Raw genomic sequence first — 22,147 nt, forward strand, 5'->3', positions numbered from 1 at the left:
CTGCAGGCTGAGTTATACAGGGAACTCTGAGTATCACTCATGTATTATAAGGGATAATGTACCCCCCTACTGTAAATGATAAGGATATTAGAAGTCACTGAGGGGTTGTTCTGTGACCATATAAAGGCACAAGGCTGCAGGCTGAGTTATACAGGGAACTCTGAGTATCACTCATGTATTATAAGGGATAATGTACCCCCTACTGTAAATGATAAGGATATTAGAAGTCACTGGAGGGGTTGTTCTGTGACCATATAAAGGCACAAGGCTGCAGGCTGAGTTATACAGGGAACTCTGAGTATCACTCATGTATTATAAGAGATAATGTACCCCCTACTGTAAATGATAAGGATATTAGAAGTCACTGAGGGGTTGTTCTGTGAACATATAAAGGCACAAGGCTGCAGGCTGAGTTATACAGGGAACTCTGAGCATCACTCATGTATTATAAGGGATAATGTACCCCCTACTGTAAATGATAAGGATATTAGAAGTCACTGAGGGGTTGTTCTGTGACCATATAAAGGCACAAGGCTGCAGGCTGAGTTATACAGGGAACTCTGAGCATCACTCATGTATTATAAGGGATAATGTACCCCCTACTGTAAATGATAAGGATATTAGAAGTCACTGAGGGGTTGTTCTGTGACCATATAAAGGCACAAGGCTGCAGGCTGAGTTATACAGGGAACTCTGAGTATCACTCATGTATTATAAGGGATTAATGTACCCCCTACTGTAAATGATAAGGATATTAGAAGTCACTGAGGGGTTGTTCTGTGACCATATAAAGGCACAAGGCTGCAGGCTGAGTTATACAGGGAACTCTGAGCATCACTCATGTATTATAAGGGATAATGTACCCCCCTACTGTAAATGATAAGGATATTAGAAGTCACTGAGGGGTTGTTCTGTGACCATATAAAGGCACAAGGCTGCAGGCTGAGTTATACAGGGAACTCTGAGTATCACTCATGTATTATAAGGGATAATGTACCCCCTACTGTAAATGATAAGGATATTAGAAGTCACTGAGGGGTTGTTCTGTGACCATATAAAGGCACAAGGCTGCAGGCTGAGTTATACAGGGAACTTTGAGTATCACTCATGTATTATAAGGGATAATGTACCCCCTACTGTAAATGATAAGGATATTAGAAGTCACTGAGGGGTTGTTCTGTGACCATATAAAGGCACAAGGCTGCAAGGCTGAGTTATACAGGGAACTCTGAGTATCACTCATGTATTATAAGGGATAATGTACCCCCTACTGTAAATGATAAGGATATTAGAAGTCACTGAGGGGTTGTTCTGTGACCATATAAAGACACAAGGCTGCAGGCTGAGTTATACAGGGAACTCTGAGTATCACTCATGTATTATAAGGGCTAATGTACCCCCTACTGTAAATGATAAGGATATTAGAAGTCACTGAGGGGTTGTTCTGTGACCATATAAAGGCACAAGGCTGCAGGCTGAGTTATACAGGGAACTCTGAGTATCACTCATGTATTATAAGGGATAATGTACCCCCTACTGTAAATGATAAGGATATTAGAAGTCACTGAGGGATTGTTCTGTGACCATATAAAGGCACAAGGCTGCAGGCTGAGTTATACAGGGAACTCTGAGTATCACTCATGTATTATAAGGGATAATGTACCCCTACTGTAAATGATAAGGATATTAGAAGTCACTGAGGGGTTGTTCTGTGACCATATAAAGGCACAAGGCTGCAGGCTGAGTTATACAGGGAACTCTGAGTATCACTCATGTATTATAAGGTATAATGTACCCCCTACTGTAAATGATAAGGATATTAGAAGTCACTGAGAGGCTCTGTCGCCATATAAAGGCACAAGGGAACTCTACCACTTGCTTATTATGAGGGATACAGTAAGAATGAATTGCCAGTGAAATGACCCCTATGTGACTGTTGTTTCTGATTGGTGGTTGGCCAGTCAGTGCGGGGGGGTGTCACAATTCAGTGTTGTACAAGGGCAGGTGATACATTTGGGCATTGTTGTAACCACTGGTGTTAAGCATTAAGCACATTGAAGTTCTCTATTCCCAGGAGCAGTGAGTGAGGGACGGCAGCACATGAGGGTCACAGTGAGACGACACAGGTATCTCTCTGCCTCTCCCAATATTCCCTCCTGCCTAATCTCCCCCGGATGTTGGATGATAAAGTGCTGCACTCGGGGACAAGGACAGGAGGGATAAATGGAGTCAACACTAAAAAGCAATTTCTGCCTCTGGGTTTGAGCAAAGCCCTAGAGTCTGATATTCGGGAGCATTGCTTTTAACCCACTGCCCTAGGCAAAGGCTGGAATTTCAGCCGCGATACACAGACCCATGAGCCAATAAAGGAATTGATTAACCTGTGACACTGCTATTTATGTGCCCCACAGTCAGATTTATCATTAAGTTTCATGCAGAATCCCTTGGGCTAAAGTATCAGCCGGAATACAAAGGGTGCACCCCGAGGAAGGTATATTTTATCCCTACTGCAGGGTTTTTCCATGGAGTGAGCAGCACTCTCCCCTAACAAGCAAGTGTGTGGTTAAAAGCAGGGAAGTGCGGCCTATAAAGTGCAATAAAACGGGACAGGCCATAAATCTTGGCTGAATCATTACTGCGGCTGCCACTTTAACTGCACTTTCTTCTAATGTCTTGTGCCTTTTAAATGGCTGAATTATTGAGATATTATATATCGGCCTCCCCCTCAAACACACTGGGGGCCACTCTGTGCGCAAGTCATGGGATAAAAAGCTTTTATTTCATCCTTTGCCAGTTAACGTTGATTTTGCCTTTTCTTGTCACGGAGCCACTTACAGTATAGGACTAGAGCAGGGGTCTCCAACCTTTTGTACCCATCAGTAACACTCAAATGTAAAAAGAGTTGGGGAGCAAAACAAGAAAAGTCTCTGGGGTACCAAATAAGGCCTGTGATTGGCAATTTGGTTCTGCTATGTGGACTGGAAGCTAGAGTAGAGTCCTACGCGGGTCAATTTTTTAGGACCCGTACCTGCAACCTGCAATCCGCAACCCGGAGCCGCATTCTTACCCGCTTCCCAACCTTACCCGCAAGCACAAGAACCTTATCCGCAAACGGCGACCTGCTGACCATCAAGAATCAGGAAGTGCTGTCCTTGAAAACTGGAAGTGACATCATTGGAAGTAGACGTGATCAGAAAAAAGGAGTAAAAATCGCTATTGAGAAGACCCGTATACCCGAAGGTTTTTGCGGGTACCCTGCGGGTAGAAGTTCCCAGTGCAGGTATAGACGCGGGTCGGCTGTTCTGCGGGTTGGGCCGCGAGTCTTCTCAATATCGATTTTTACTTCTTTTTTCTGATCACGTCTAGTTCCGATTATGTCACTTCCGGTTTATAATGACAGCACTTCCTGATTCTTGATGGGCAGTGGGTCAGGGTTTCGTATAAGGTACTTGCGAGTCAGGCTAGCGGGTCCAATCGGGTAAGAATCCGGGTTGCAGATTGCAGGTTGCGGGTATGGATTCCAAAAAATGGACCCGCGCAGGACTCTACTGGAAGCCTACAAGAGACTCTGGCAGCATTGTATGGTTTTTATGCAACTTAAACTTGTCTCCAAGCCTGGAATTGGGAGCAAAATCCAAGGGGTTGGGGAGAAACACGTTACTCATGAGCCACTGGTTGGGGATCACTGGCATAAAGAATAACCTTTGCCAAACAATTTTCAGATACTGGGGTTGTATGGAAAACCTGATTGACTGCCCATTATCTGCTGCACCGTGATGCCATCTTTAAAGGGATAATGTAACGGGAAAAAAAAAAATTCAACCCGCATTAGTTAATATTAGGGATGCACCGAATCCAGGATTTAGTTCGGGATTCGGCCATTTTCAGCAGGATTCGAATTCGGAAGAATCCTTCTGCCCGGCCGAACCAAATCGGAATTTGCATATTCAAATTAGGGGCAGGGAGGTAAATCGTGTGACTTTGTGTCACAAAACAAGGAAATAAAAAAGTTTTCCCCTTCCTAATTTGCATATGCAAATTCGGTTCGGTATTCGGCCAAATCTTTCACAAAGGATTTGTGGGTTCAGCTGAATCCAAAATAGGGGATTCTGTGCATCCCTCGTTAATATTGCTGCTCCAGCAGAATTCAGCTACAGAACACGTGGGGGAAGTGATGCGCAACGCTAGAAAGGCGATGGAACGTATTTGTGTTCCACTTGTGTGTAATGTATTTACTTCCGCACATCACTCAGTAATAGGCGGATGTGATGTCACACGTCGATAGACAGTCTCGTGGGAGGAAATACGTTATGTTCAGAGGTATTTAAACTGCACAATGTATACGATCTTTCTGCCCATTTTATCTTTTTTGTACTCGATGTGTCTTTTTCCCCTAATGAAGACCAACGTGGTCGAAACGCGTAGGGCGATTTTGCCAATATGTAAGTTTTTTGATACAATAAATTTTGGACTTTTTATATAAGACTGAGTGTGCCATCCATATATCTGTTTGGTACTATATTTATTGGGAGGCTTCATTTGGGCAGCCTCCAGAGGATTGGCACCTCAGCAATTGGGTGTGCGCTTTCCAAATTATAGAGGCAGCAGGCAGATTTATCAAAGGTCGAGGTGAATTTTCTAATGAAAAAAATTTGAATTTCAAGCTATTTTTTGTGTACTTCAACTAGGGAATGGTCCAAATTCGATTTGAAAAAAAATCGAGAATTCAAATATCGAAATTTATCATGCAGTTGACTTCGACGATTCGCCATCTAAAACCTGCCGAATTGCTGTTTTAGCCTATGGGGGAAGTCAATTGGTGGACTTTGAGAAATCGACATTTTTTGGGGGAAAAACTTCGATCGAATTAGAGCGAATGCGCTATTCCTTCCATTCATACGATTCGAATTGGAAAACATGGACCTATTCGATCGAACACAGACCTATTAGACAAAAAAACCATTGACTTAATTTCTGTTGGTCTTTTTGAATTTTGAAGTTTTTTCAATTCCAATTTCGATCCTTGATAAATATGCCCCATATTGTCAGTTTCCCAGGTGCCCCCAGTCATGTGACTTGTGCTCTGATAAACTCCAGTCACTCCTAAGTTCTGTACTGCAGGTTGGAGTGATATCTCCCCCTCCTTTTCCCCCCCAGTAGCCTAACATCAGAACAGTTTGTGGATTCCTACAATTATGGGATCAAACACTGGCACCTCGTTTTGTTTAGCTCCACCTTTCTCCTGCTTTTGATGATATCACAATTGAGTTTCCTGCTGGGACATGGGTTTCCAGTCTGGTCATTGGGTGTAAATACTGGCAAGTATACAGGCGGCAGCTACTGAAGCACTAAAATCCTGCTTTATGGCAGTTGCAAGTGGTATTGTGTGCGTGGGTTAAACAGCGACAAATGTTGTGTTTGTGTAGTCTCCACGCCAGCTGAGTGTGAGGAGGAGACATGTGGGGTCGCACTAAACAGGGGAACAGATGTGACAAGGCTCCAGTGGATGGTATCACAGAACGTACAAAGGGAATCACTGCTCTATCTGCTCCGCTCTCTGACAGGTGACAAATACAGGCGCCACTCGTTCCTTCAATCAGCCGGCAGTTGGGGGGGGGCAGACAGCCAGGTGGGGTTTTTAAACAGAAGAGAACAAGTGTGTCATCCGGCTAAAAATATGTCACAAATGTGAATAAGGGAAGAGTTAGTGGGCCATGTAATGATATATACACTCCCTTTCCCTATCTAAGGGCAAATAAGAGGAAAATAAATACACCTTATAAAGAGACTATTTCCTTTTTTTAGAATTAGACATACTCCATGGATGTATATTTAGTTTTTAGTTAATACTCTGTTGCACATTAGGACTAACCCTGCTTAGTACTGAAGAGGAATGTAGTCTGTTGCACATTAAGACTACTGCCCCTGCTTGCTAAGGGAGTGGGGATTTATTCTGGTGCACATTAGGGCTGCTCCCGCTTAGTAAGGGAAATTTGCTCTGTTGCACATTAGGCCTGCACCGCTTACTATAGAGGAGAGGGGAATTTACCTGGTGCACATTAAGGCTACCTCTGCTTAGTAAGGGAAATTTACTCTGTTGCACATTAGGACTGCCCCTGCTTACTATAGAGGTGAATTTACTCTGTTGCACATTAGGACTGCCCCTGCTTAGTAATGAAGAGGGGAATTTCCTCTGTTGCACATTAGGACTGCCCCTGCTTAGTAATGAAGAGGGGAATTTCCTCTGTTGCACATTAGGACTGCCCCTGCTTAGTAATGAAGAGGGGAATTTCCTCTGTTGCACATTAGGACTGCCCCTGCTTAGTAATGAAGAGGGGAATTTCCTCTGTTGCACATTAGGACTGCCCCTGCTTAGTAATGAAGAGGGGAATTTCCTCTGTTGCACATTAGGACTGCCCCTGCTTAGTAATGAAGAGGGGAATTTACTCTGTTGCACATTAGGACTGCCCCTGCTTAGTAATGAAGAGGGGAATTTACTCTGTTGCACATTAGGACTGCCCCTGCTTAGTAATGAAGAGGGGAATTTACTCTGTTGCACATTAGGACTGCCCCTGCTTAGTAATGAAGAGGGGAATTTACTCTGTTGCACATTAGGACTGCCCCTGCTTAGTAATGAAGAGGGGAATTTACTCTGTTGCACATTAGGACTGCCCCTGCTTAGTAATGAAGAGGGGAATTTCCTCTGTTGCACATTAGGACTGCCCCTGCTTAGTAATGAAGAGGGGAATTTCCTCTGTTGCACATTAGGACTGCCCCTGCTTAGTAATGAAGAGGGGAATTTACTCTGTTGCACATTAGGACTGCCCCTGCTTAGTAATGAAGAGGGGAATTTACTCTGTTGCACATTAGGACTGCCCCTGCTTAGTAATGAAGAGGGGAATTTACTCTGTTGCACATTAGGACTGCCCCTGCTTAGTAATGAAGAGGGGAATTTACACAGTTGCACATTAGGACTGCCCCTGCTTATGAGAGGTATTCATCCTTCCTTCCCTGCATTAGGGCTGTGCCTGCTTAGCAATGCTTTATGTTTGTAAAATATATAATATTACAGTGGTAGGAAGTAGTGCTCTGGCTCTTCTCAGGAACTAAAAGATCCAGTGTATCCGACTGAAAGGAAACATTGTGCATGAGCCAAACAGGGCACTTATGTGAGAGCGCAGTTGATACAAATTGCATTACTCCGGCAGCCGTACGCCAGTTGCTCGCGCAGCTAAAAGGTTTGCATCAAGCCGACACGCCGAGCATGCTGTAAACAAAACATCATTAAATACGTATTTATCAAATTAGTATTTATCAAATCAGGCTCCAAAATATTGATGACATTTTGCAGTCGCCCACCCTTAGCAAGAGCACTTCACGTTGCAAGATGACAAATTCAGTTACCTAGTTCCATTAATTAATGGCCTAATTGGGGAGGCGAGGTACTGATACACAGGAGGAGAGTTACAACCAGATAATCAAATTGTTTCTCATCTCCGGCATCTGTTAAAGGTCTGCGGTAATCGCCCGGCATCAGCAAACGGGCAGCCGGCGCTTCCAGGGCCTTCTGTTACAGGTAAAGCTCTAGTCTAATTGGCTACATGATTAAAATGATATAAACACTAATTAATGTGGCTTCTTTTTTTAATCCTGGATAACTCAGTGTAAAAAGCGCTGCTTAAATGGGCAGTAAAGCTTGGCTTAAAAATCAGCACTGAATGTAACAAGCAGGATGGAATTGTTACTGGTATCCAGCCGTTTCTCTACTGCTCCAGTTAACTGCTTGTGGACTAAACCCATCCCATGGATTAGGCATGGCCAGACTGTTGGGGCTATTTATCTAATTGATATATTTTTGCCATATTTTTTTTACCCACAATGCAGAATTTTTCACACAGTTTGCACATTAGGCCTGCCCCTGCTTACTATAGAAGAAGGGAATATACTCTGTTGCGCATTAGGACTGTCCCTACTTAGTAAGAAATGGGGAATTTACTCTGTTGCACATTAGGACTGCCCCTGCTTAGTAATGAAGAGAATTTCCGCAGTTGCACATTAGGGCTGCCCCTGCTTATTATAGAGAAGGGGAATATATTATGTTGCACATTAGGACTGCCCCTGCTTAGTACTGCAGAGGGAAATTTACTCTGATGCACATTAGGACTGCCCCTGCTTAGTACTGAAGAAGGAATATACTCTGTTGAACATCAGGACTACCCCTGCTTAGTACTGAAGAATGAATTTAATCTATTGCACATCAGGACTGCCCCTGCTTAGTACTGAAGAAGGAATATACTCTGTTGAACATCAGGACTACCCCTGCTTAGTACTGAAGAATGAATTTAATCTATTGCACATCAGGACTGCCCCTGCTTAGTACTGAAGAAGGAATATACTCTTTTGCACATTAGGACTGCCCCTGCTTAGTACTGAAGAGGAAATACACTCTGTTGCACATCAGGACTACCCCTGCTTAGTACTGAAGAAGGAATATACCCTGTTGCACATTAGGACTACCCCTGCTTAGTACTGAAGAAGGGATTTACTCTATTGTACATAAGGACTGCCCCTGCTTAGTACTGAAGAATGAATATACTCTGTTGCACATTAGGACTGCCCCTGCTTAGTACTGAAGAGGGAATACACTCCGTTGCACATTAGGACTACCACTGCTTAGTACTGAAGAAGGAATATACTCTGTTGCACATTAAGACTGCCCCTGCTTAGTACTGAAGAGGGAATATACTCTGTTGCACATTAGGACTACCCCTGCTTAGTAATGAAGAGGGGAATTTACACAGTTACACATTAGGACTGCCCCTGCTTATGAGAGGTATTCATCATTCCCTGCATTAGGGCTGTGCCTGCTTAGCAATACTCTATGTTTGTGAAATATATAATATTACAGTGGAAGGAAGTATTGCTCTGGCTTTACTCAGGAACAAAAGGATCCAGTATGTCCGACTGAAAGCCGGCGCTTCCAGGGCCTTCTGTCACAGGTTCAGCTCTAGTCTAATTGGCTGCATAAGTAAAATGATATAAACACTAATTAATGTGGGATTCTTTTTTTAATCCTGGATAACTCGGTGTAAAAAGCGTCACTTAAACGGGCAGTAAAGCTTGTCTTAAAAATCAGCACTGAATTTAACAAGCTCGTCTCTGGGAGGGATCTTCCACGCTTAAAACGTATATCCGGCTTGTGCCGTCGACTCTCAAATCTGACGGTTTCACTGTCTCGATTTTCTTCATTTTTGGGTTTCTGCAAAGGAAGAACAGAGAACAGGGATATGAACTCACCCAATGTGCTTTCATATGGACAGGCCAATAAAGACAAAAGCGCACAGAATAACTGCAGGAAGCCCACCCTGATTAGCACATGATTAAAATTATATAAACACTAATTAATGTGGCTTCTTTTTTTAATCCTGGATAACTCCTGGATAACTCAGTGTAAAAAGCGTCGCTTAAAAAGCAGCACTGAATTTAACTAGCAGGATGGAAATGTAACCGGTATCCAGCTGTTTCTCTACTGCTCCAGTTAACTGCTTTTACTCTGAGGAATTTACTCTGTTGCACATTAGGACTGCCCCTGCTTACTATTGAGGAGGAGAATTTACTCTGATGCACATTAGGGCTGCCCCTGCTTACTATAGAGAAGGGGAATATAGTCTGTTGCACATTAGGGCTGCCCCTGCTTACTATAGAGAAGGGGAATATATTCTGCTTCACATTAGGACTGCCCCTGCTTAGTATTGAAGATGGGAATTTACTCTGTTGCACATTAGGACTGCCCCTGCTTACTATTGAGGTGGGGAATTTACTTTGATGCACATTAGGACTGCCCCTGCTTATGAGAGGTATTCATCATTCCCTGCATTAGGGCTGTGCCTGCTTAGCAATGCTTTATGTTTGTGAAATATATAATATTACAGTGGAAGAAGGTAGTGCTCTGGCTCAACGCAGGAACAAAAGGATCCAGTGTGGTTGACTGAAAGCCAGCGCTTCCAGGGCCTTCTGTTACAGGTAAAGCTCTTGTCTAATTGGCTGCACGATTAAAATTATATAAACACTAATTAATGTGGGATTCTTTTTTTAATCCTGGATAACTCAGTGTAAAAAGCAGGATGGAATTGTTACAGGTAACCAGCTGTTTCTCTACTGCTCCAGTTAACTGCTTGTGGACTAAACCCATCCCATGGATTAGGCAGAGCCAGACTGTTTGGGTTATTTACCTGATCTATTGGCATTTTTTTTTCCCTACAATGCAGAATTTTTCAGATAATTCCAGCTTCATGGCAGTAGTTCAGGGGGTTGCTCCTGATGCAATCGTATTGATGCCAAGTACAGTTGGCATCATTTCCAGTGTTCACTATAAATATGATGTGTGCACCCTATTTTTTTGGACCACCTATTGATGCAAGTCATTGAGGGAACCATGGAGTGACTGCCTGGATGGTAGCCCCAGGGTTCCCCAGCATCAATAGGTGCAGTGGCTTCAAGCAGAACTAATTTGGTAAGTGCATGTTGACACAAGTACCTTCAAGGTTTTACACACAACTGACTGTGGGGAATGTGCACTTGAGATCATAAATGACCGTCTGTATCTCCAGTTTCTTGTGATGGGACAGAACACAAGGGGCACCTACCTCTAGAAGCAGAGAGAGTGGCCCTTCACTCATCATATTCGCCCACTTTCCTTCAACTTGGATACAAGGTCCTCTACTGTTTCTACTTTGACACCAGCTTGTCTTTGGGGGGGATCTTCCACGCTTAAAATACGTATCCGGCTTGTGATGTCGACTCCCAGATCTGACGGTTTCACCGTCTCGATTTTCTTCTTTTTGGCTTTCTGCAAAGGAAGAACAAAGAACAGGAAAATAAACTCGCCCAACGTGCTTTCATACGGACAGGCCAAAAAAGACAAAAGTGCACAAAATAACTGCAGGAAGCCCACGCACACTTCATGCCGACAGTATTGTGGTCTGAAGATTAATTAAAGGTGTGTTTGGAGACCAAGTTAATATGAAGGTATACACTCTCTTGTTCCACTTTAAAACCTGGCCGTCCAGGAACTAAACATATAAACAATTTAAATATATCAAAAAAGCCATCAATATCTTGTAAATTATATCCTTATAAACGGTAAGTAGTGATGTCATCAGTTATAAATGTTGAGTAGTGATGTCATTTTTGTCACATGACTCACTGAAACTTGTATTGTAATAACTAAAATACCCCTTGCTGGAAAATATGAGGATATTAGAAGTAACCTCGGAGTTCAATGACCTGTATAAAAGGACTCGGCCGTCGGCCATCGTGCTTTTATATGGTCATGAAACTCCTCGTGACTTGTATTTTACAATAGGGGGTACTTTATTCAGTATATAAACATATACCGTATATACTCGAGTATAAGCCGAGTTTTTCAGACCCCAAAATATGCTGAAAAACTCTACCTCGGCTTATACTCGGGTCAAGCGCAAAAACCGGTCGCCGGTGCCTAAGAATAGTCGCCGGCATCCAGCGCCAAGCGCCAAGAATAGTCTCCAAGAATATTCGCCTGCGTCCTAAAATGGTCGCGGCATCCAAAAACGAGACGTCGGCACCTCCAATGGGAGCAGAAACCCTCAATTTTTTGATTGAAACTTACCAGAAGCTGCTTCATTTATCACCCTAGGCTTATACTCGAGTCAATAAGCTTTTTCAGTTTTTGGAGATAAAATTAGGTACCTCGTCTTATACTCGGGACAGCTTACAATGTAGAGTTATAGTTCTCCAATTATGGTGTGATTTCCAGTTCTCCAACTCGGTAGTCAAATGTAGAATAATTTGCCTAATTGGGTTATATTTAGGTGATTCCCCATGTCTTATAGCAACTACAATGTAGAACAAAATGGGTGTGAGTTATAGATCTCCAACATGGGTATATTATGGTGTGAGTTCCAGTTCTCCAACCCGGTAGTCAATTGTGGAATAATTTGCCCAGTTGGATATTCAGGCTAATTGTGTTGAGGTTTATGGGGGTTAACTGGAGCGTCCCCCACAGCTCACTCTCTTTGCAGCTATACATGCCCCTAGTATTGGATTGATCTCACCAGATCCTGCACTCCGGTTTTTTCCTTGAGGGTACAGCTGGACATCCCTTAGCAGCAGATCTTTTCGTGAATGCTCACTTCCCAGATACCTCCTGATTCAGACCAGTTAAAGTTTCTCTTTCCCTGAATGCCACATTACCATTATTAGGTATTGTGGTCTTGCAGTGCTGAGGTCCTGAGTTCTGACCCAAGGTACTAACTCTCGTGTCATTCACTCACTGCATCTACGTAAGCCCAATCTTTCTAAGCCCCTTAGCTGGTTTTATATTATCTTGCTACAGGATGATTTTGAACCCATAAAACATATTAGTAGGAAATGGGTTCAGGATCTCCTTCGTCTAGAAGAGGGAGACTGGAAAGAAATACTTGAGCAGATCCCGAAGTTAATATTTCAACCAGAGATAGATACATACAAAGATTTTTAATAGAGTTTATTTAACACCACATAGGCTGGCACAGATTTACTAGGGACACTCTAATGTTTGTGTGAAGTACAATATTGAGCAAGGTAATTATCTGCATGTGTTTTGTAGGGATGCACCGAATCCACTATTTTGGATTCGGCTGAACCCCCGAATCCTTCACGAAAGATTCAGCCGAATACCAAAGACTAAGGGATACACCGATTCCAGGATTCGGTTTAGGATTTGGTTCGGGATTCTACCTTTTGCAGCAGGATTCAGATTCGGCTGAATCGTTCTGCCCGGGCAACCCCGACCCCAACTTGCATATGCAAATTAGGGGTGAGAAGGGGAAAACTTTTTTATCTTCCTTGTTACGTGACAAAAAGTCACACGATTTCCCTCCCCATCCCTAATTTTCATATGCAAATTAGGATTCCGATCGGTCCGGGCAGAACGATTCAGGCGAATCTGAATCCTGCTGCAAAAGGTAAAATCCGGAACTAAATCCCAAAACCGAATCCTGGAATCGGTGTATCCCTAGTGTTTTGGGAATGCCCCAAGATCCAGCGATATTTAGACTCAATTTTATGGACAGTTTGTTGGGGGCTACCCAATAGTCGGACCCCGGAATTTTGTCTATTAGGACATGCAAAAGGCTTGGATATTTCGGCTGAAGATAGGCTGTGTCTTCAACAAATGAAAGCAATTACTGAAAGCAATTCTCCTGACCAGGAAGGCCACTGAACCCCCAAATCTTGCATTCTGGATAGCTGATATGCTCCCAAAAGAAAAACGTATCTACATGGCACATGGGTGTCCAGCCAAGTTTGGGAAAATTTGGAACTGGTGGTTGGCCAACATACAAAAACAGGCCCTGCAGACCGGTAGCAAGGATTGGATTACATTATCTTGAACTGTGTTGATATGAGGGTGTTAAAACCCTGGGTGGGGAAAGACCATCTCTCTCTCTCTCCTATATATGTAATCTTTCTATTGTACTCTCTCTTGTTATATTGAAAATCAAATAAAGAAAAACTTAAAAAAATCCCTCATTGTCATCAATAGATCAGCACTATCGGAATAAGCTGTATGAAAAGCCAGATTCACTCGACTCCAGACAAAGCCAACAGTCCAAAGCAAAGTAAATATTTTCTGCCTCTCGAGCAAAAATCCAATCCTGCAAGTGCTCTCCTCCTGCGCTTTGCAAATGGCAATAGGTCCCCTGGGGGTTTCTGCTTCCAAAAACTGCTGCTGTGCCGTTCTGACTAATAGCGTTAGTCTTCAGCCTGGGATCTCACTGGCTTCCCATGTGGCTCAGTGCCGGAGAGACAAAAAGACAAATAATGTGCCGTTTCCCAAAAGTGTTCCCCATTGTGTGAGAACAAGCCATATATTTGCGCCCCTTTCCCATGAGTGACTGGGCTCAGGACAGAAAAACTATCAGTCTATGATGTTCCAACTCTCACTCCCCAAAATGCATCTGAATAATTCTCTGCTTGCTGAGCCCAAACCCTGCTACATACAGACCAGGGACCTAACGATCTACAGACCAGGGACCTAACGATCTACAGACCAGGGAGCTACAGATCAGTGAACTAAACATCTACAGACCAGGGACCAAACGATCTACAGACCAGGGACCCAACGATCTACAGACCAGTGACCTAACGATCTACAGACCAGGGACCCAACGATCTAAACAACAGGGAACTAACAATCTACAGACCAGGGAACTAACAATCTACAGACCAGGGAACTAACAATCTACAGACCAGGGAGCTACAGACCAGGGAACTAACAATCTACAGACCAGGGACCCAACGATCTACAGACCAGGGACCCAACGATCTACAGACCAGGGACCTAACGATCTACAGACCAGGGACCTAACGATCTACAGACCAGGGACCTAACGATCTACAGACCAGGGACCTAACGTTCTACAGACCAGGGACCTAACGTTCTACAGACCAGGGACCTGACGTTCTACAGACCAGGGACCTAACGTTCTACAGACCAGGGACCTGACGTTCTACAGACCAGGGACCTAACGTTCTACAGACCAGGGACCTAACGTTCTACAGACCAGGGACCTAACGTTCTACAGACCAGGGACCTAACGATCTACAGACCAGGGACCTAACGATCTACAGACCAGGGACCTAACGTTCTACAGACCAAGGACCTAACGATCTACAGACCAGGGAGCTACAGACCAGTGAACTAAACATCTACAGACCAGGGACCCAACAATCTACAGACCAGGGACCCAACAATCTACAGACCAGGGACCTAACAATCTACAGACCAGGGACCCAACAATCTACACACTAGGGAACTAACAATCTACAGATCAGGGACCTAACAATCTACAGACCAGGGAACTAACAATCTACAGACCAGGGAATGAACGACTGGACCGGCCCTTTTTTGCATCCCACAAAACAAAGTGATAAATTAGTGTAGCAAAGGGCAAATCTGACCAACCTCCATTCACTGTTGAACTGTATCGGTCTGTTTGTAACCCTGAATTCTGAATACAGTTGTTAGGTTTAGCAACATAATTATTCGTGGCATCCCAATAAAATATTAATGTGAGAGAGAACATCAACAGTAACGGATCAATAGGTTATCAAAGAGAAGATTTGTACATCGGCCATTGGAGAAACATTAATAGAAAAAGAAAAGGATCAAAAAAGTCGAATAGGATGGGCTGAACCTCAAATGGAGGAAAAGTTCAGGTACGCAGCACTGAGTAGATATGTGGGTTAGAACAGCAAATAACTGTATTAAACAGAACTCATGCTAAAAATGACTAATTAGAACTGCATAAACATTGAAAGCGTAATAATGAAAATTTAGGACGACGGTGTCCCTTTAAGCGCAAAACCCAACTGTATTTCATTAGAAAAGAAATCTTTTAATGAAAAAATAAAAATAAATAAATAAAGAAGTCCTGAATGTGTGAGTATTAAATGCCAATAAGCCTGATTAATGATTGAGGCATCTTGGCAGAAAGGCACACAATTTGCTTAATGGAATTAATTCCACAATTAATGGAGATCAACTATTTACCGATAATGAAAGTGAGAGCGGTCACACGCGGAGCTCTGCTACAACTAACAGCGAACAACACAGGAGTTTAGCCTTTTGTTTATGGCAAGAGTAAGTGAGAATAAATGATATTTCCCTCCCAATTGGCGGAACGTATTATACATTAGCAGGGGCCTAAAGCTGCAACAGACAATCCCTATTTGCTTAGCAATGAATTATTACTGCCCCTCCCGACTCCTGAGCTGGAGCGAATACATGTCTTACCTTTGTTTGTATTCGCTGCAGTGTCATGTAAGAAAAAAATATGCAGTTTTTCCACCTTCTGAGCAATAAACTGTGCAGGGTGGAAACCTATTAAGTTAAAGGAGAACTAAACGCTAAAAATGAATGTGGCTAAAAATGCCATATTTTATATAGTGAACTTATTGCACGAGGCTAAAGTTTCAGCTTGTCAATAGCAGCAATGATCCAGGACTTCAAACTTGTCACAGGGGGTCACCATCTTGGAAAGTGTCTGTGACACTCACATGCTCAGTGGGCTCTGATTGGCTGTTGAGAAGCTAAGCTTAGGGCTCGTCACTAATTATCCAGCAGAAAATGAGCTTCCCTGGCTGTAATATAAGCTGATGCTACAGGTTTGCTGATTATTCAATTCTGATGCTAATTGCACTGGTTTCTATGCTGCCATGTACCGTATATACTCGTGTATAAGCCGACCCGTGTATAAGCCGAGGTACCTAATTTACCTAAGAAAACTGGAAAAATGTATTGACTCGTGTATAAGCCTAGGGGCCCCATGTCAGATTTCAAAATGTGAATGTGTAAATGTGTAATCATGTTTTATGGCATAGAAATCTATCTAAAACTATTTAAAAGAGCCTCCCCATAATTCCATCAGCAGGAACATGACACTGCAAAAATATGCTTACCCTGAGAAGGATCAGTGTGGGCCAGGTTATAAATAGCCATTGAACCTCACATACTGGCACCCAGTACATTTGAATGTTGGAGTTCCCTGTGACTCCCACCATAAGTCACAAGCTTGGCATGTTTCTATCTGACAACAGCAAGAACTTGCCAGGCAGCATTGTTCTCCGCCCTATGTACCTGGCGTAATGATGACAGAATGAAAGGGGAGTGACAAGGCAATTTATATGTACATGTACAGCTCCACAGATAGCACTCTGCTGCTGGCAAACTTGGAATCAAGCTTTAGGACCTTTTAACAATGGCCGCCAGGGGCCCTGTGAAAGAGCTGCAGGACGGTTCACTGTGTCCACTCTCCGGGCGGCGCGTCCTTCCCTGCCGGCGTAGATACCGTAGATATGCCCAGCAGTGCGACCCCCTGTGACCCGGCCCCAGCAGGACTGTCTGTGACGCCGCCCGGAGCAGGTCCAGGAGCTCCGGGCGGCGCGTCCTTCCCTGCCGGCGTTCGCTCCCAAAATGGCGGCGCCCATGGCCGCCACGTGGGTAGCGGCCGGCGCCGCTACCCACGTGGCGGCCCATGGGCGCCGCCATTTTGGGAGCGAACGCCGGCAGGGAAGGACGCGCCGCCCGGAGCTCCTGGACCTGCTCCGGGCGGCGTCACAGACAGTCCTGCTGGGGCCGGGTCACAGGGGGTCGCACTGCTGGGCATATATACGGTATGACCCGTGTATAAGCCGAGGTTGAGTTTTTCAGCACATTTTGGGTGCTGAAAAACTCGGCTTATATGCGAGTATATACGGTAGTAATTATGTGTATTAATGACTAATCAGCCTTATATTGTGACATTTCTATTCTATGTGTACTGTATATTGTGAGTGGCTCCCTAAGCTCAGTAAGTGACAGCAGCACAGAGCATGTGCAGTGAATCAGCAGAAAAGAAGATGGGGAGCAACTGGGGCATCTTTGGAGACACAGATCTTTACTGCTAAAGGGCTGTGGTTGCCTTGGACTGGTACAGAAGCACAAAACATCATGTACAACATTTCTACCTACTTCTTTAGTTAGCTTTAGTTTTCCTTTAAGAGACCTTCACCTTTTACACTCAATTTTATCTAAATGAGTCACATGATATAGCAGAATCAGTGGAGGCAGATGAAAGAGCAATACATCTTTTCAAATATCTTTCAGCTGAATATGTCTCATGGCTTAACCGTTTCCACAGAGGCAAAATTACTTTTACTATAAGGAGTATCCCATTTTACATTTTCCAGGTGACGGCATCAAAATGGTGTCATTTCCGGGAAAATGAAATCTGGGAAAAAAAACAGACAAGACAAGCGTACCATGATATTAGGAAGAGTGGCGTAACGCGGCTCGTTCAGACGTAAGTCAGCGGTGACCACTGCAGGGAGTTTAAGGCTGATGGTCTCAAGCCCCCCGTCTACTTCTCGCACGACCGTCAACTTCTCTCCTTCCACTTTCACTTCTGAGGCGAATGTCCCCTGCACAGAAGGAAAAAAAGAGTTTTTTGTTACAGGGGTAAGTGTTGTTTCTTACAATCTGCATATTCTTTAATCAAAAGCAGAGTGTTTATCCCAGGCTCGGACTGAACTCTCTCTTCCTTGCAACTGGGGACTGCCATTCCACTCACCATGGTTTTACAGTTCCATCTATGGCCACTGGGTGGCGATATTCTTTTCATATGACATGACTGTGGTATGTGTAAATATATGGCAAACATGTTTTGCATGAAAATGGGGCCAGCCAGGGAACTGACAGTACACCCTCAGTGCAAATATACAGAGCTGCTTTGGGAAAGGCTTTCTTAAAGGAACAGTAACTACAAAAAATGAAAGTAATATTTATATGTACTGTTGCCCTGCACTGGTAAAACGGATGTGTTTGCTTTAGAAACTCTACTATAGTTTATATAAACAAGCTGCTGTGTAGCCATGGGGGCAGCCATTCAAGCACAGGATACACAGTAGATAACAGATAAGTACTACTATAGTTTATATAAACAAGCTGCTGTGTAGCCATGGGGGCAGCCATTCAAGCACAGGATAACACAGTAGATAACAGATAAGTACTACTATAGTTTATATAAACAAGCTGCTGTGTAGCCATGGGGGCAGCCATTCAAGCACAGGATACACAGTAGATAACAGATAAGTACTACTAAGTTTATATAAACAAGCTGCTGTCTTAGCCATGGGGGCAGCCATTCAAGCACAGGATACACAGTAGATAACAGATAAGTACTACTATAGTTTCATATAAACAAGCTGCTGTGGTAGCCATGGGGGCAGCCATTCAAGCACAGGATACACAGTAGATAACAGATAAGTACTACTATAGTTTATATAAACAAGCTGCTGTGTAGCCATGGGGGCAGCCATTCAAGCACAGGATCACAGTAGATAACAGATAAAGTACTACTATAGTTTATATAAACAAGCTGCTGTGTAACCATTGGGGCAGCCATTCAAGCACAGGATACACAATAGATAACAGATAAGTACTACTATAGTTTATATAAACAAGCTGCTGTGTAGCCATGGGGCAGCCATTCAAGCAGCAGGATACACAATAGATATATAAACTATATATATATATATATATATAAACTATAGTAGTACTTATCTGTTATCTACTGTGTATCCTGTGCTTGAATGGCTGCCCCCATGGCTACACAGCAGCTTGTTTATATAAACTATAGTAGTACTTATCTGTTATCTACTGTGTATCCTGTGCTTGAATGGCTGCCCCCATGGCTACACAACAGCTTGTTTATATTAACTATAATAGTACTTATCTGTTATCTACTGTGTATCCTGTGCTTGAATGGCTGCCCCCATGGCTACACAGCAGCTTGTTTATATAAACTATAGTAGTACTTATCTGTTATCTACTGTGTATCCTGTGCTTGAATGGCTGCCCCCATGGCTACACATCAGCTTGTTTATATAAACTATAGTAGAGTTTCTGAAGCAAACGCACCAGTTTTACCAGTGCAAGGTAACACTGCATCATATTATATTTATGGTATATATCCCATCCCAGGGATAGATTCTCTGTATCCTTATTTTATTTAGCAGATTTTTCCTCCTCTAAAACAAATATAAAACGCTACATAAAAAAGAAACGCCAATACATTAAATGTTAATCAATCTCAGCAGGTTTCGCAGGAGAAAAGGAACCCGCGCGTCACAATTGTTGCTACTCGTCTCCTTCTCACGGTGACACCACGGGGTTAAACCTCATTACCAAAAGCCAATTGTCTCATTCAGCACAGAAAGGCTTGTCAGAAAAGGGCAGATACCTGAGGCCAGTCAAGCAGAGCTGCGGTCATCTGTCCGGTCTCGTTACAGTCATCATCAATGGCCTGGAACAGCAAAGAGACAGCGTTAGCCGCAGGGCAGGTGTATACGAGAGGGACAGGGCAGGTATTACACAGGGAAATAAAAACAAACACAGTTATAAGTCAGGTTTTTCTTCCACTTGTTTAACTCACGTAAACACGACTTTTGACAATTTAAGTAAAGCATTTGCTTGGGAACCGATTGGCCTTTTCTACAGACACAACAGCGCCATCTAGCAGTAGTAAATAGATTGCAACGTTCCTGTAGATATCGAGAAAGGGCCGACAACAGGAATTGTGTTTATATCTATCTATATCTATATATCTATATATATATATATATATATATATATATATATATAAATCCACAAAAAAAACCGCACCAACAGGGCTTTATACAAAACAAAAAAGATTAAAATCTTAAAAGAATAAAATCTTTTTTTGTTTTGTATAAAGCCCTGTTGGTGCGGTTTTCTTTTTTTGATTATAATTATTGATGTTTCTCACCAGCACACAGGCATTGGATTGTGTTTGATCATCTGCACCGTTTCTAATTTGTATATCCATCTATCTATCTATATATCTCATATCTATATATATATATATCTCTCATATCTATATATATCTCATATCTATATATATATATATATCTCATATCTATATATATATCATATATCTATATATACTGTATATATCTCATATCTATATCTCTCTCTCTCTCTCTCTATATCTCATATCTATATATATATATCTCATATCTATATATCTCATATCTATATATATATATCTATATATATATTATCTATATATATATATATATATATATATATATATATATATATATATATATATATATATATATATATATATATATATCTCATATCTATATCTCTCTGTCTCTCTCTGTCTGTCTCTCTCTCTGTCTCTGTCTCTATCTGTCTCTCTCTGGCATTTTAAAAAATAAGGGCCGCCCCCCTGGGATCGTATGATTCACGGTGCACCCAAACAGATCATACATGTTAGGTCACATGAGCCAATTAACAGACAGAATTCTGTCTTTTCCTTCCACACTTCTTCCTGTTACAGTTAGAGCTGCAGTATTTCTGGTCAGGTGATCTCTTCCTGTTACAGTTAGAGCTGCAGTATTTCTGGTCAGGTGATCTCTTCCTGTTACAGTTAGAGCTGCAGTATTTCTGGTCAAGTGATCTCTGCCTGTTAGAGTTAGAGCTGCAGTATTTCTGGTCAGGTGATCTCTGAGGCAGCACACAGACATCACTCATGGCAAGAGATGTAAAAAGGCAAGATTTACTTAAATATATATTACTGTTTTATAAGATTCTTTAATATGCCACTTAATTTGATGCAAACTATCTGTTGCTTAAGTGTTCATTTTGGGGGTATAGTTTTCCTGTAAGTCTACTAGAAAATCAAACATTAAACCGAATAGGCTGGTTCTGCTTCCAATAAGGATTAATTATATCTTAGTTGGGATCAAGTACAAAGTACTGTTTTATTATTACAGAGAAAAAGGAAATCATTTTGAAAAATTTTAATTATTTGGATACAATGGAGTGTATGCGAGCAGGCCTTTCCGTAATTGGAAGCTTTCTGGATAATGTGGTTCCTTGATCCAAACTAAGATATAATTAATCATTTAATGTTTACATGATTTTCTAGTAGACTTAAGGTGTGAAGATCCAAATTACGGAAAGATATTCAGACAACCCCAGGTCCTGCGCATTCTGGACTATAGGTCCCATACCAGTACTATGTCCCGCACCCAGTGGCACTTACCTGTTTCCCCAGCAGCACAAGATTCACATTCTCTTTTTTTGCTAGTGCTGCCATGATCTTGGAGACCTGGAATGGTCCGAGGCTCCCAACATCCTTTGCAGGAACGTCCACGTGAATTCCTCGGTCTGCTCCCATGGCCAAAGCCGTTCGGATGGTCTCCTGAAATCAGATAGAGGGTCACACATTAGCCCAGACAGTGGCAAGATCCCAGATTCATTGATAGAAGAGATGCACTGCTGCTGTGCTTAGGGCAAAGAGCAACATGAGTGTTAAAGTTCCACATACACCCACAGGGCTTGCATTGCTTCTGATACATCACCCACCAATAATGCCAGCAAAGAGAAAATATCATTTTAAGCAATTTTCCACTTTACATTAAAGGGATTCTGCCATGATTTTATGGTGTAGTTTTTATTCTAAATGACACTTTACACTGCAAATAATTCACTCTACAATATAAAATTTAATTCCTGAACCAGCAAGTGTATTTAGTTGTAATATTGGTGTGTAGG

The 22,147-nt window shown here is 42.6% G+C and overlaps 1 protein-coding gene across 1 annotated transcript in view; it reads right to left on the minus strand.

The window, feature by feature from the left end:
* Positions 1-9,049: 9,049 nt before the first annotated feature.
* The window catches only part of etfb.L (electron transfer flavoprotein subunit beta L homeolog), a 48,020-nt gene continuing 34,922 nt past the window's right edge, over positions 9,050-22,147 (minus strand). Inside the window, 5 exon segments of the mRNA NM_001086575.1 lie at positions 9,050-9,259; positions 10,647-10,849; positions 17,824-17,982; positions 19,803-19,865; positions 21,636-21,794. Of these exon segments, the coding sequence (NP_001080044.1) occupies positions 10,679-10,849; positions 17,824-17,982; positions 19,803-19,865; positions 21,636-21,794 (552 nt within the window). The 3' untranslated portion in view covers positions 9,050-9,259; positions 10,647-10,678.

Source organism: Xenopus laevis, chromosome 7S (genome assembly GCF_017654675.1).
Source record: "Xenopus laevis strain J_2021 chromosome 7S, Xenopus_laevis_v10.1, whole genome shotgun sequence".
Classification (NCBI taxonomy): Eukaryota; Metazoa; Chordata; class Amphibia; order Anura; family Pipidae; genus Xenopus; species Xenopus laevis.